This window comes from Crassostrea angulata, chromosome 4, assembly GCF_025612915.1.
Source record: "Crassostrea angulata isolate pt1a10 chromosome 4, ASM2561291v2, whole genome shotgun sequence".
NCBI lineage: Eukaryota > Metazoa > Mollusca > Bivalvia > Ostreida > Ostreidae > Magallana > Magallana angulata.
Window position 1 is genome coordinate 29,439,716 of NC_069114.1, and position 14,921 is coordinate 29,454,636.

A 14,921-nucleotide genomic window follows, 5' to 3' on the forward strand; every position below is an offset into this window, starting at 1 on the left:
TGGAAAATATTTAGGACTAATTCAGAGCAGTTTTGACGACGAAAAGCAAGAATGCCAATCGAATCACATAAAAAAATGTTGGAGGAGTGAATCAGAAGAATTGCTCGATTTTGAAAAGGATATTTGTTGTTCATACCGCAATAATCTCGTTTAAGAAATTCAACAATTTATGAATGACAGTAGGCGTTTGACGAAATTCATCATCAAAAAAGTGTAACTTTGATGTTCATATTTCAAATGAACGCAATATCACAGAATTTTAAAATCTTACTACTTTATTAAAGAAACAATTAATCATATGCTAATTAATAGCGAGCGCAGCGAGGCGGCGCGAAGCGCCGCTCGCGTAGCGAGCTCCATAGACAACGTGTACGAGCGGAGAAAATTCGAGTTGAAATCTGCACATTGTTCAAAGAAATTTTTATGAGGCCACGTGAAAACGTTCTACTATCCCAGTGATCCTTTGCGGTGCATAGCAACATGGTGGAACAGGAAGAGTTTCTACGGAAAATTCTTACCTATAAATCGCATACATCATTTTCATTTAACAATAGAAAATCCTTTTAAAAACATTAAAGTAAACAACACATATGCTTACGTAAAATTTTTGCTGACATATGACGTCATTTCATTCCCCGTATTTGTCCGACAATTTACGAAAACTGTCGGGCGCAAAAATTAAGTATGACGTCACAGTGATCTCGGGCTATATATTCCAGCAATAAATTTAGAGGCGGATCAAGCATTTGTACTGGATGTAACGTGTAGAAAGTACTCAGTTTCAGTGTTAACGGTGACTCTTTGGCCGATTAGTTTTGTTTTGAAATTTTTTTTGCTCAGTTAATACGCATGCAAGTTCCATGCTAAAACTGTCATATTGATCCAAACACATAATTATGCATACGTTAGGTAGGTGACAAAAAATTATTAAAAAAGAGGGAAAAAAAGTCCAATCATTATTAGATCTACGTGCAGCTACGTCATTTTGTAATGAATAAATAAAAGAAATGATTTAAACTGTTAAAATATCTACATGTATTTGTTATAGTTGCATATGTGGTCAAAACTTTAAATAATATTGGATAACACACTAAAAAAGGATGAGGGCACATGTCTACAACGCTTATATAGCGTACAAAAATTAAAAAGATTAAAGACAAAATTGATGTCACAGAGGAAAATAATTAAAACACTGATAACAACAAGGAACAAAATGAGAAATAACACAGACACACAATTTATTGTTTACTGATTTTAATGATCATTATTAAAAGGTAAAGGAATGATAAACCATAATTGTATTTACATTAACAAAAAACCAAACGGCTTTGTGTTTATCTAAATATATTAATAAGTCTGTTTAACATTTAATTAATGCTCATTTGTAGTTTGTTTAAGTGTATAAGCCTAGGAAGGGACCATTGGAATAAAAGTTAAATAACTCTGGGTTCCTTGCGGCGGTAAAAGTTTTCAAACAAAGCAAAGTTTTTTGGTTAGGGCAAGTCCACGGGTTGCATTTAACAATGATGAAAGATGTGTGGTTGCTTCTGCGCTCGCCCCAACGGTCACACCGTAAAACATATTAAGATTGCATGCATTGAGATCTACCTCACCAGTGTGCTCGGATAAAATAAATATTTGGATAAGTAAAGTCTGGTAATAAATTGAATCGGGTTCGAGATTTAGTTTTCGTGTCCCTGGTAATTGCGACGCCGTGGCCGAAGTATTTCGAACATAAACTTTTTTGAGGCTGTTGTGCACAATTCATGAAGAAACTCACGCCACTCTAATGTAAGAATACGAGACTAAGTTCATTAGTATTTGTAAATCATCTCAAGCTGAAATGGTCGTTTTCTTCTATACGGTCTCTCTCTCTCTCTCTCTCTCTCTCTCTCTCTCTCTCTCTCTCTCTCTCTCTCTCTCTCATCATTCGTTTCCTTTTACAATTTACTTAAAAAATATGATAACATACGTTGGCTGTTTGTGTTATGTTTATATTTGACAAAGATATATTTCAAGAGTATGCTTGGGCAAATATAAATATATGAATACTTTATTTTGTACAGTGTTTTAGTATATGTATGACTACTGTCATTTCAAGTGATTAATAACAATGTTATAATGTGTAATGAAGTCGTGGTCATGAAAATTTGGTTTAAGTAAGTAAAATTACACATGTATATATACAGTGGTTTGTATATGTACAGTGTTTGGGGACATGGGAAGTGGTGGGAGTAAAACACCGCCTAGTCAACAAGCTGTCCCTGACAAAGACAACTCTGCAGACCTATCCCCCTCTCCAGCAACTGCTCCAAAGGACACAAATGTCAACAGTGGAGGAGAATCAACTAATCAAAAGAGTACAGCAGAATCCAAGCCAACTAACCAGGAGAAACCAGTGACACCAACACAAAAAGAATCTCAGGGTAGTACACAATCAGAGGGTAAAAAGGTGGATGAGAAGGATTGCAACATCTCAGAAAATTCAACAAATCAAACAAAGGAGGAGGAAGTAAAAAAAGCAACAGAGCCAGCAGCCAGTCAAGTGAAGAAAGAGGAAATAAAGCAGACAGATTCAACAATGCCTGTAAGTAATATCTAGTTACTAATTAAGCAAAAAGTTAAAATTTAATTCTTTGACATAATGATAAAGATTTATCTTGGTATAAAGGGGTCTTGCTCAGGTATTGGAGTATATTATGATCTGAGTCATCACTCATCTGAACAACTTTAAATCCTTTAGTTACGAAATAGCAGTACACAAATTCATATTCATTGTTTTATTTTGCTGACATCGTGTTGATAAAATGATGTCAATATTAACATTGGTAAATCATGTTGAAATGTTGAAATATTCTTTGAAGTTTTTTATCAGCTTTGAGTCAGTAAACTTAATATATTTCAGAAAGCAAAGCCAGATAATGAGGCTGTGTCCAGTGAGTCTGATCGGATGATTCCAGAGCTTAACAAAGACCAGCAATTGTTTGATGATGCAATCAGTTCGGCCTGTCAGCTGATCAAAAGTCAGAGTCTGATGAAACTGGTCACCCAAAATGTCACCTCTCTCTGTCTCCAGAGGGCACTCCCCATGGGGATCTCCCTTTATGAACTCCTCCAAAAAATGACCAACTTACAGGTACTTCTAGTACTGCAATGTTCTACAGTTCCACTTAAATTACTGTAATAGCTACCTTTGAACCTTTTGCAAGGTTTACGAGAAACCCATAAGACGACTGATTTTCAAGTACATCAGGTCCAGCAATACTTCACAGTTTCATTTGAATTAGTGTGAATTTATAACTACTGTACAACATTTTAATCTTTAGGAAGGTTTGCAAGAACCCTTATATAGTCACAATTATTTCTCTTTGTAAACCATACTATTAATTATTTCAATTTTTACAAGATTTCAAGCAAAGTCTTGATAGAGTCAAAAACTGTAGCTGTATGCAAACCATTTTGCCTCTTGTCAATTGTGGAATAAAGCCATAAAAATAGCTTGCACTATATGATGTAATATGTATATGAACTACATACAATGTATATATTCAACTATAATCATCTCTAACCATCTGAAATTGTTGAAACTTGTTTAAGAATGGACATTGCATTCTTGATTATATAATAAGTGATTCTATTTTTAGGATTTGGACCTATCCCACAACGACATTGGGCCCCAAGGATTTCGCAGCATTTGTTTGGCCATGTGTACAAATACTTCCATTTTATGCCTGAATCTTTCCGACAGTAAAACAGACACAGATAGTGCTGTAAGTGGAGATCATTTCTAATTGAAATATTGTGTCATTTCAGTCTTTGATTGGCCCTTTTTTAAAACATTTTGTATTAAATAAAAAAAAATTCTTTTAAAAAAAGTTTTAAAAAATGTAGGCTATGATTTTTCCCCAATTGATTACAAAGATATAAAACAGCTAGCTAGCCTCTGTACTAGTACATGCCATGTTTTAGGATATTGATCTAAAGTTAAGTTTCTTTGGTATTATTGTTATATATAAAGTAAATTATTTGATGAAAGTTTTAAATTTGTGATTTTTTTTTCTAGGAATGTCTCGGGCTGATGCTGAGTCACAATGTCACCATGTCTTACCTCAACATCTCCAACAACTACTTTGGTAAAGATTATTTTTCTCGCTGCGTTGGCCCAGCTCTGAAGACAAACACAGCACTGACAACTTTCAAGTAAGCCAAGGATGGTGATATCAATCTAAGAAACGATCTTATATAAAGTGTTAAAATAGAATTAAATAGAGCACATGGAAAATGAAATTGGCAGTTTCATTTGTGATTTTTATTACAGGGCAGAAAACATAGGTACCAGTGATATTAAGGATTTTATGGTGGGTCTAAAAGAAAACACCAGTCTCACCGAACTTGACTTCAGTAACAACTGCATCACAGATAGAACGGCTCTCGGGAACGGAATAGGAGAAATTCTGAAGGTCAGTGTAATCTCACCCCCAGGAAATACACTGCATAGAACATCCTTTATGCCAGTTTTCTTTCATCCTAGAAATAAGATTCTCTAGATTTTGTTGCGTTTTATACGTACAAGATAATGAAATATCCTGTGCATGTATAAACTGAATTACAGTTACATGCTGAAACTGAAACTGATACACTAGTCTAAATGATAAAATAAAATGTTCCTCTGTAAAACCTACAATTAAAATCTGAAATTGTTGAGTTTTACATCAGATGATGAAAAATATAACCCCACTATATGTAAAATATTAGTTAATGGTTCAATTTTCAGAGAGAGAAATGTGGTTTGGTATCTCTAGCACTGGCTGGTTGTGAGATGAGCAAGGTTGGAGCGAACCATCTTCTGGAGGGGTTGAGAGAGAACACATCTCTAGCAGAACTCAATGTCAATGGTCTAGAGGTAGTACCACTAAGTATCTATATACATTGCTGCATTCACAGTACAATGAACATCTATTGTGAATGATGTTTTTGATACTGTAAACCAATTTTTATTCGCGCCGACTTTATTTTGCGAATAACTGCCAATAAACTGGTTCGCAACGACTAATGTTCACGACCAAGCCTTATCCAGACCTGTATTGTTATAAAAACTTAAGACAAAGGATTGGTTCGCGGCGAGAAATATTCGCGACGACATGACTCTCGCTAACCTCATGAAAATTTCTCGCATGCGAATAAAAGTTGGTTTACAGTATTGGTTTAACAAATATGTACATGTAGTATACTGTCCAGTAACGAATTCCATTGTAGATTTCTCTATAGATTAGAGATATTATAAAGCAAAAAAACTCATACGCTTGTACTGCTGTAAATAAAATAAACAATAGACTTCATTAAGTCAGAATAACCAAAATTACCGGTATGATAGACCCATAGTCTAGCTGGATCAACCTTTGCATTTCTAATTTGCCATATTATGTTCTTTTGAATATCTTGAACCCCTTTCTTACTTACTGAATATTGCATTTTTTGATTGACAGTTTGAATCCCTCTCCCAATTGTTGCACTTTGTTGCTGTGGCTGCCAACAACCCAAATCTACAAGTTCTTTCCATTGATGGAGCCAAAATCAAAGATACTTCACTAAATGCCAAAGGTAGGAAAGCATCCAATTTTTTTAGCATGGCTTGTTTTTTAATATCACTGTAAACATTGTGCTTCATGTGAAATTCAAGGACATTTTCATGTTAAATTCATGTGAAAAGAGCATGAGAAGTGAATTTCATGGTAAATGCATATATGATATGGCTGTTTGAAATACAGCAGAAAAATTACATGTGAATTTTACTAAGAAAATTCATATGGAATTCATATGAACACTCTTTTTTGCATGAAATTCATGTGATGCTTATAGGTTGTTTAGTATCAATATAATAAAATATACTCTTGGCTAGATAGAAAACTTTCTATGATCTAATTGGCCAAGAAAGAGCACAGTACCATTATAAATTGAAATTAAGAATAATGTGGGGGGGGGTAAACTTTGTCACATCTCGTGTATTAAAACAAAAACTGGGGATAGAGTATAACTGTAGGGTACTGAATTATTTTTCTTTAAACCATACCATTCATTTTTATTTAAATTCAACCTGGTAAGAGAAGATTTTTTGTAAAACCATTAATTAAACCAGATGGAGGCAAACAATGGAAAGACAAGAAATGTGTGTGTGACACTAAGGAAGTTGCTAAGAAGTTTTGGGGGTCAGAGGGTACTGAAGGTGAAGGTCACACAGAGACCTCTGGTGGGGAACAAAATCCTGGCAATGGGAATGATGAGGATGTTTCTCTGTTTAGTCTTATAACTCCAGGTAACAGTTCCAAGTATCTCGCCTCTATTCTATTTATCATCACACCATGGCACCAATCATTCTGATCTTGTAACATTTATATATAGTGTCTGGGTTATCAATAATTAACAGCTAATAGCTGATATTTGTTTAGGTATATAGACTGTATGTATAGTAGTAGCCCAGTTGATACTTGTTTAGGTACCGGTATACTAGCATCCCAATATTATTGGGCACATACTGATATGGGCAAGTTTCATGTTACTGTTTAAGGTGACTCACTACACCGTGAAATATTTTCTTAAATCAGCAGAAAATTACTTGATTTTGATAGATATCATAATAGATAAGAAGTATTTATGTCAAATAGGCAAAAAAATGTGCAATTTTGGACGAAAAATTACATTTTTGAAATTTATTCAGTAAACATGAACAAAAGCTCCAGGTGGATTCGAACTCATAAATCGAAAAATATAAACAGTTTAACAAAACATTTAAATCGCCATCTTGTCACATAATGTCTTAAAAAGTATAAGTCTGAGTGTAGTGAGGTACCTTAACTGATTAGTTTTTATATGCTTTGACTTTTGTGTGCTAGTAGCTACCAGTCTTGCTGTTGTTGAGACCAAATAAAACATTGTATGCCAAATTTGTTTAAATCTCTGATTTGAAGTTTATTAAAAAGTTTAGATGGATTTTGCAAATCAAATTGACTCCACAAGTAACTCCAATTTTTATAAATATAAACTTTTCCTGAAGTTTTATATCCTGTGGTAAGGAGAAGACGGCTGCATATAACCCTGCATGAATATGAAAATGTATGCCAGTAATTGTAGGAAAGCTTATCTTTGTACTAGCAGACAAAATATATACAATTATAAAGTTTATAAATACATGATTCTGGTGAGCTATGTGACCCCTTATTCTCGGATAAACTGACTCTTAAGTTATTCCTGCTGTACATTTACAGATATGGTCCTTCCACTTAGAGAAGCCCCACCCTCTCTACAGGTTCTGAGTTTGATTGACAGTCATCTGACTGATGAATTCTTTGAAGCTCTCCAGAAACTGTATCAGGGGAGGCAACTCCCTCTGACGGAGATTGACATCAGCAGTAATAATGACCTGACTGGGAAATGTGTTCACTCATTGGCAAAAATCACAGCAGGTTTGAAAAAACTACACTTATACAACAGTTTGTGATTGTTTTTGAATTTAAGAGCTGTTTGGAGGCTAACATAGCTTAAGCAGATACGTGTATGTGTTACATATAGGCATCCTTTACATTCATGTATTGTAACTCAAGGGAAAAAAAACCACAACTATTTTCTGATTAATATTGGTTTTACATTCTCATCTATGGATTCTCAACTGTTTTGAATTTATTATTCAAACAATAGATGGATTTAGGTTTTAATGCATTATCATTTCAGGGGAGGAAACTCAATCAACACTGAAAAAATTAAGGCTTGGTGTGTGTAGGGGAGTTGAAACTTTGCCACAAGAACTAATAGAGTGTGATCTCCCTTGTCTACAGTACCTGAATATTAGGAAGTCCAAGATTTCAGAGATGCACACCCTGTCGAAACTGTTTATGGAGAGGACACTTACTACACTGATTCTTGATGGACAGAAGATTGCCAACACTGATACACTGGAAAAACTGCTAGGTGAGAGAGAGAGAGAGAGAGAGAGAGAGAGAGAGAGAGAGAGAGAGAGAGAGAGAGAGAGAGAGATTTTGTTATCCAAGTTATTGTAATAAATATTTAAGCTCACTCGTCGACTTTTGGTTTTAGATGGAGCTGCAAAAGGAAACTTGTCCACGCTGAGTCTCAGTGGCTGTGCCCTCTCTGCCAATGACATTCAACCTCTGTACAAGGCCCTCAGACAGGGAATGAAACTACATATGTTGAAGTTATCAGCTAACAGGTTGGAGGATGCAGGAGTTGTGGGCCTTGCTGAGGCTATATCTGCTAACAAGACACACCCACTGGCTGTGTTAGATGTCTCTGACAATACAGTACAGCCATTTCTTTCATATTTGTTTCAATGCAATGTATTATTTGACGGCAAAAATAATTTCTTCAATTTCATTAGATATGGCTTTTTTTGGTATTTGCTGGAACTTATTTTATATCAATCAACCAATCTTCTGCAAAGGGCTGTTATGCTAAAATTTAAACCTAACAGGATTTCTGTAAAATAATTTGACCTGAAACATTACTTTGTTATTTATCTCATAGTTTGGTGATGAAGCAGCAAAGCAGTTAGCTGGTCTGTTCGCTCACAAAAAGCACAAGACCCAGCTACACAGTCTGAACGTCAGTCACAACAATGTCGGTAAGGTGTTTTTATATTTTTTTGTGGCTCGAAAATGATCAAGAAAATATCTAAATGTAGGTACAGGTAATCGCAAAATTCACCAGATATACCGTTCGATATGCTTACAGGTAAGGCTGGTCTGCTGTCCCTGGTGTCTGTGATGGGGGGTAAGTCCCCACTGAGGACCCTGTACCTACAGAGTCAGTCCACCGGCCCACAGCTCACGGAACCAGACATGGTGGAAGTCTACACTAAGCTGGCTCAAGGCCTCGGTCAGTATCAAGACACACAAGATTATCAATCACTTTTTTATATACCAAATATAACATCATTAATTTTTGTATCTGAAAGCAGTAATTATGGTTATACATGTTCATGTACTGAACACGCATATTGTGAATTCTCCCTTACAGGGGAGTCAGTTCCATGTCCCCTTACCGTAGATTCCTAATTAAACGTGAGGAATTAATTTCCGTGCAAAATCGCGAGAAGCAACCCTGGCAAATTTTAATAAAATTTTGCTTTTTTTTCAGACAGTTTTGAACTATAGGAATTTATAACGAAAAATTGGTGATCGCAATTTTATATTCTCGTGATTTGATACAAAACAGCGGAATCGTGAAGTGAAGTACTTGCTTAAAATAAGGAATTTACAGTATTTCAAAAAGATATTTTATGAAATAATATCTATATCCATGGTCCTTAGTGGTTTACTGTACATGCTGTACACGTAGTTCAGTAACTGATGACAATGATTTCAAATGCTTCATCATTACATGACAGGTTTTACCATCAAGAAGTCTGGGGACCAGATCCAGCCTGGCTGCTCCGACCTCCCCAAACTACCTGAGGGTTTGGTGGTCCGTCTGTCAGACCTTGGGGGCAACACCGGTAAGGGTCACGTTTATCTACTGTAGATGCCAAATTAATCCAATATATTTCCATAGAGAATTATCAACAAATCTAATAAGTGTTGCTGTGGAATCAGCAAAACTCATGGTGGCTCATTTTTCTTGGATTTCATGAGTAACTCACCCATAAATTTTTTTTACAATTTTCATGATTTTTAAAACACAATCTTTATGCAAATTCATTAAAGAAAATCCAAAAAACTATGTCCATACAAAGCTGTTGATAACTGAAAATCCACAAATTAAAATAACTTGATGACAGTTTATTAAATTGAACATACTGTATTTTCAAGGTGATATTGGAAAGATGCTGGACAGTGTTCGGATAAAGACAGACTATGTTGCAGAGAAACCTCCACTTCTGACTTTCACAGATATCCTGACTATCTGTGCTGTCCTGAAAGGCTCAGGTATAATCAGATTGGTTAAATAAATAATTTTGAAATTTCAATTATAAAGCTTGAAAAAATGAGATTTCCTCTTTAGTTTATAGAATTTGAAATTGAAAATGGTTTATTTTATGCATATATTTACAAGCAGTTCAAAGAGGATGTACTATCAGTGAAATCTGATTTCTCATATAAGTCAAATTACATATTACTGTATAAAGGGTTATTTTCGACCCATGTAAATTTTGCCCTTCTACACTAGCAAACAGTTTTGCCCTTCTGAATTCACCCAGACACAGTTGTGTTTAAAGAGAGATAATATGAGACATTAGAGTTCACCCAATTTGCCCGCAGGCAATAAGGGCAAAAATAAAGCAGGAGCAAATATTTCCCTGTGTACAGTGCGTATAACTGCTTATAGTATCTGTATTTATTGTTCGTACTACCGGTTACTAGTACTACATATAATAGGTTAATAGCATATGTACTACATATAATGTTGAGAGAAGTTTTTAAAAAAGTCTACATTGTTATTATGAAGTAATTTGATACTGAGTCCTAATCCGTCTCTTGTTGTTGCAGGTTCTGATGTTCCTGTGTGGTCCAGTGAGCACTGGAAGCTGATCACTGGCTTAAACAGACCTACAGTGGATGCTCCCTCCTGGCTGGAGGTAACTCTTTATAAACCCTGTAGATACACCCAAAAAGGGCAAATCTTCATGGTGGTTCAATTTTTGTGGATTTTATCGGCCCACCTCATTCATCAACCTATATCTTCAAGGAATATTGCATTAACTGTTATTAGCTATTGCGCTATATTTTCAACAATTAGATAATGGAAGAAAAATTAATGCAGTGTATAATTTTACAGGCCTAGTCAATATTTTTATTGTTTATTTAAAAACAAGGTATGGCACAAAAAGGTGTTCCACTTTTCAAATAAAAAATCTTGTTTGTCACCTGCAGTTGCCGGCTAGCCGAGATCGGTGTCTATATCTCAGTAATCTCCCTGGAAACTCTAACACCCAAAAACTGGAGGCCATCTTTGAGATGGAGGCTGACTGTAACTTGGAGGAAGTCTGTCTGATGAAGGTGGGCTGTACAGAGTTATCAGCCCTTGTTAATGTAACCTTTCCAGAGAGGGAATTTGTTTGCTTTAGAATTCATTTTGACACATTATGATATGAAATTTGGATGATTTTTTTTTTTTTTTACTTTTCAGGACCCGGTCAGTAGGAGTGTTAATGGTGTGGGCTGGGCTTTGATGTCAGACGAAGAGTCCTTGCAGAAAGCCATAGATTTCTATAACAGTGGAGAGGTACATTATATAATTTAATTGTCCAAAAGGGCTAGGTGGAGATGATAATTTTTAGGTTACTTTAACCTCCTCCAAAAAGAAGAGCTCTGAACAAAAAATTTGAAAAATATTAGATACTAATACATTGAATTTCAAATGGCCTTTTTCTTTGTTATTTATAATCATTGTTTATGGCTAGATTTTAATGGGATTGTTAATCTGTGGACCACCTCATCCTCCTCCTCATTTTTAAAATAACAATATGGCATAAAATTTAATTTGAATTGTTCATGAATGCTTTATTAACAGACAACTGAATTAATATTTAAAAATAGGCCAAAGTATTTGGACAGTCCTTTGTGATATCAAGAGTGAAAGTGAAAGTCGATGATGATGAAGATTCCAAAGCTGCTCAGAAAGCTCAGTATGTACTTGCTAAATTCTATCTAAAATACCAACTTATTTAAGTGTAATTTTTCTACAGTTGTGGATTGTTTTCGATTATAATTACATGTGTATAAACATTTGTTATTGTATTATCAAATAATGTCATTACTAATTTGTTACAACAGAGAAGACTTGGAGCTGAGAACGAAGTTACGACAGAAGGAAGAACAGGAGCACCGGAGGTTGATCCAGAGAACGACCGAGGAGTCATGGAAACGCCACGCCTACCGACTGGCACACCCAGCCTACGCGGATGGCAGGATCTGGTAGTCAAGGCAACCACAGATACTTCCTGTCCTGATGAACTAACAAGAGTAATTCTAGGACTGAGAGAATGGCAGGACTTGAAGATTAATTATTATTGTACCGCAACCCTATCAGTATTGTTAACTCACCAATGGGTTCTTTTGAATCACATAAAAAGAGGTCTCTGTATTTTCATCCTTATTGAATAATCCTAGACATTTGATGCAAGTCGACATTTCCTAAGGTACCTATATAGAATCATCGGTTCCTAATTTAAATGAAAACAGTCTTCCAAAATAAGCGTAGAAACAAGAGAGATAACTGAAGCAAGAAAATCAGTGAATCTCACACAAAAATTCGAACGGTACATATAACATAGCAATGCTCAACACTGGATTCTAGTTCTGATTAGATGTATGCTATAACTAAAGTCATTTAAATTAATTTCAATTGAGAAAATAATATATATTACCATTTTTATAGTAGATCCTGTTATTTGATACAAGTTAATTTGGTAACCGTTATGAGACAGCTATGCTAGATAGCAATCACAATCATTTCATACATCTATTTACTACATATTTTGCATAAAGAAATAATTTTATTGTTTTTGTATAATAATCCAGTGATTTGATTTTTTTTATAAGTCTGAAAGTTAGCAGTAAACTTGTATAATATGACTCATTCACTTCACTGTACAAGGAAGTGAATAAATTTTAGGGGCTGGCTATTGGCAGACTAAACTACTTACAGTAGCTATAAGTAATGATCAACCTCTCTACATCTATACCTTTGTTATTGCCTGTTTGTTGTGTTAAAATTATGTTGCATGTATATTTAAATGTATATATTTTCAATATTTGTTTTCTTTGGTTAAACTGTCTGTTTACGTGTACATACATAATTCAGTAATTAAATTATGTGAATAAATTATGTTATTTAATGAGTACTTGAGAGATATTAATGGTTCTAATCCATCCATCCCAGCAGAAAATGATTAGATCAGAGTTTTGTTTAATGTAATGAAAAAAAGATGATGTATTTTATAGAGAACTGTTAGTTTTTTATGTTTCGTCTAGATAAAACGCAAATACTTGCGACATTAAAAAAATTTCCCAATTGCCAATTTATAATTTATGAATCGAGAAATATCCCTCTGTAGTTAGTACCTTCCGGGGTTCCATCGCGCTCTGTCAACAATGGTGACAAAACATACTGCTCTTTTGTTTCCCCGTTGCGTAAAACCGTATTTAGGAGGAACTAAGGACGTCTGATAAATATTGGAAATTAACGAGGCTCAGATAAACAATGGCTATATAATCCAGTGTAACAAAGTTAATGAAGGTTTAATTCCCTACCCATTCACTGACCAATTTCCTGCAAGATTAGTCCAATTATAACTGTGACTCTGGTGTCCGTAATAGAACGCTTTTAAACAGAGATAAAAGATTTTCGATTCGCTAACTATCGGCGGGACAAATGTTTTGTCTAAATGTTATAATGCACAACTATAGAGCACGTATAATGTCTGAAATCACATTTATTAAAAGCATGAATATTTAACCGCCGAGGAAGCCCTTGTCATGTATTTGAATTGACTTCTCAGTTTTTCAAGGTTTTAACAGCTCGTATCAAGACCTGATCAATGTCAATATTAGCAAAATTAAATATGAAAAATTTATAAGGTTTCCATAGTAATTGCAACAATTGCTTTTTTTTCCTCAAACAATCGAGAGTCTGGCATTATAATAAACATGTACCTATTAATAAAAAAAAAAAAAAAAAACTAGGTACACTTGATGTACCAAGAATGGCAAGAATTCAATAACTTACTTATAGATCAACACCAGATGTTTGCATATCTAAAATAAATTTTTGTTTTGTCTTTTAATTTGATTTTGATAAAAACGCCCCTCCATTTGCGGCGATAACTCTGTTTCCTTCTCTCACGGGAACCGGGTACCTATCGATCCCACTAATTACCCAAATCTCATTCAAGTTTCTATTTATGTGGACAAAAGGAAATACTGTTAGTTGAAAAATTGGAAATTTAATGTGAAAATTTGAATATGATCATATTTTCAATTATCTACCCGTTGTTTAACTACACTTTGCCGAGCGGCGGAGAGCGGAACAAACACCCAAGTACAAACTGTGAGACGCTTTAAAGCGAAAATGCACGTTTTTTGGCGCACCGGCTAAACACAGACTATTGAAATCAAGCTAATTATGAATAAACTTGATAATTCAATCAATAGCCTGATTGTTGCCCATCACCGTCTGAAGTCTAGTTGTGATGTCGGCCCTCTCTTGGCCGGAACAGTTAATTGATTATCAACTGTGAAATGTAAATATTTTATCATATTGATATTTTATGTTGAAAACCCCGTATACACCGCGACATTATTTTCCAAGTCTTTTTCCATCGAGAGACGGTGGATAATAAAAAAAAATTGATTCTTTCATTAGATTTAAAATTTAAACTTCACGTGCCTTAATTCAGGGGTTAAAATATAAAGTTTATGTTTAACAATATAATACGCAATTGCCCATCGCCCACCTGTTTTACTTAAAATAGAGATTTAGCTTTCCAACAAAAATTTATATATAGAGACCATTTTTCCTTGTAATAATCTAAAACTCTGAATATGGTTCCCAAGGAAGAGATAAAAAAAAATCGGTGCGCGTGCGCAGAGATAATCTTCACCACGTGACGCGGGACTAACTGCATCTTTTTCATGCAGTCATTAATACCAATCTACATTAAGATGAGATTCCTGGCGGGTTCAGTGACATTCAATAGAAGTCACAAATGGACTGATTACAGCCCCGGTCCTGGTTTCATTAGAAATTTATTGTGAGGTGAGTGTATCACCCTCAAAGTGCTTTCGTCAATTAAAACTGATTACATAGGACGCATACAAAAAGGTATACTGTTGGATGTCGGGATGTTTAGCAACAATTAATTGCATTTTACGGAGCGCTCAGCGCAAGGCGTCGAGTCCGCGGGACAAACT

At 34.9% G+C, this 14,921-nt stretch overlaps 1 protein-coding gene across 2 annotated transcripts; it reads left to right on the forward strand.

Moving 5' to 3' along the window:
* Positions 1–1,589: 1,589 nt before the first annotated feature.
* On the forward strand, positions 1,590–12,853 carry LOC128181513 (uncharacterized). 2 transcript variants are annotated; one of them, XM_052849937.1, is made up of 21 exons: positions 1,590–1,791; positions 2,208–2,587; positions 2,906–3,136; positions 3,645–3,770; positions 4,064–4,200; positions 4,319–4,460; positions 4,775–4,903; positions 5,487–5,601; positions 6,137–6,313; positions 7,263–7,460; positions 7,726–7,962; positions 8,089–8,312; positions 8,536–8,632; positions 8,743–8,886; positions 9,398–9,505; positions 9,819–9,935; positions 10,497–10,585; positions 10,881–11,006; positions 11,137–11,232; positions 11,547–11,635; positions 11,784–12,853. In XM_052849937.1, the coding sequence occupies exons 2-21, from the start codon at positions 2,219–2,221 to the stop codon at positions 11,926–11,928; spliced, it is 3,096 nt and encodes a 1,031-aa protein (XP_052705897.1). In that variant the 5' UTR covers positions 1,590–1,791; positions 2,208–2,218; the 3' UTR covers positions 11,929–12,853. The 2 variants fall into 2 exon arrangements, with proteins under 2 accessions (XP_052705897.1, XP_052705898.1); XM_052849938.1 differs by lacking the exon at positions 6,137–6,313.
* The last annotated feature ends 2,068 nt before the right edge of the window (positions 12,854–14,921 follow it).

What these genes read in the sequence shown, in the direction of transcription:
- LOC128181513 (XM_052849937.1), top strand. Translation starts at nt 2,219, where the DNA reads ATGGGAAGTGGTGGGAGTAAAACACCGCCTAGTCAACAAGCTGTCCCT. An exon ending in AGACAGATTCAACAATGCCT is followed by an intron (nt 2,588 to 2,905) that starts GTAAGTAATATC and finishes AATATATTTCAG; the next exon opens with AAAGCAAAGCCAGATAATGA. An exon ending in TACTTCACTAAATGCCAAAG is followed by an intron (nt 5,602 to 6,136) that starts GTAGGAAAGCAT and finishes TAATTAAACCAG; the next exon opens with ATGGAGGCAAACAATGGAAA.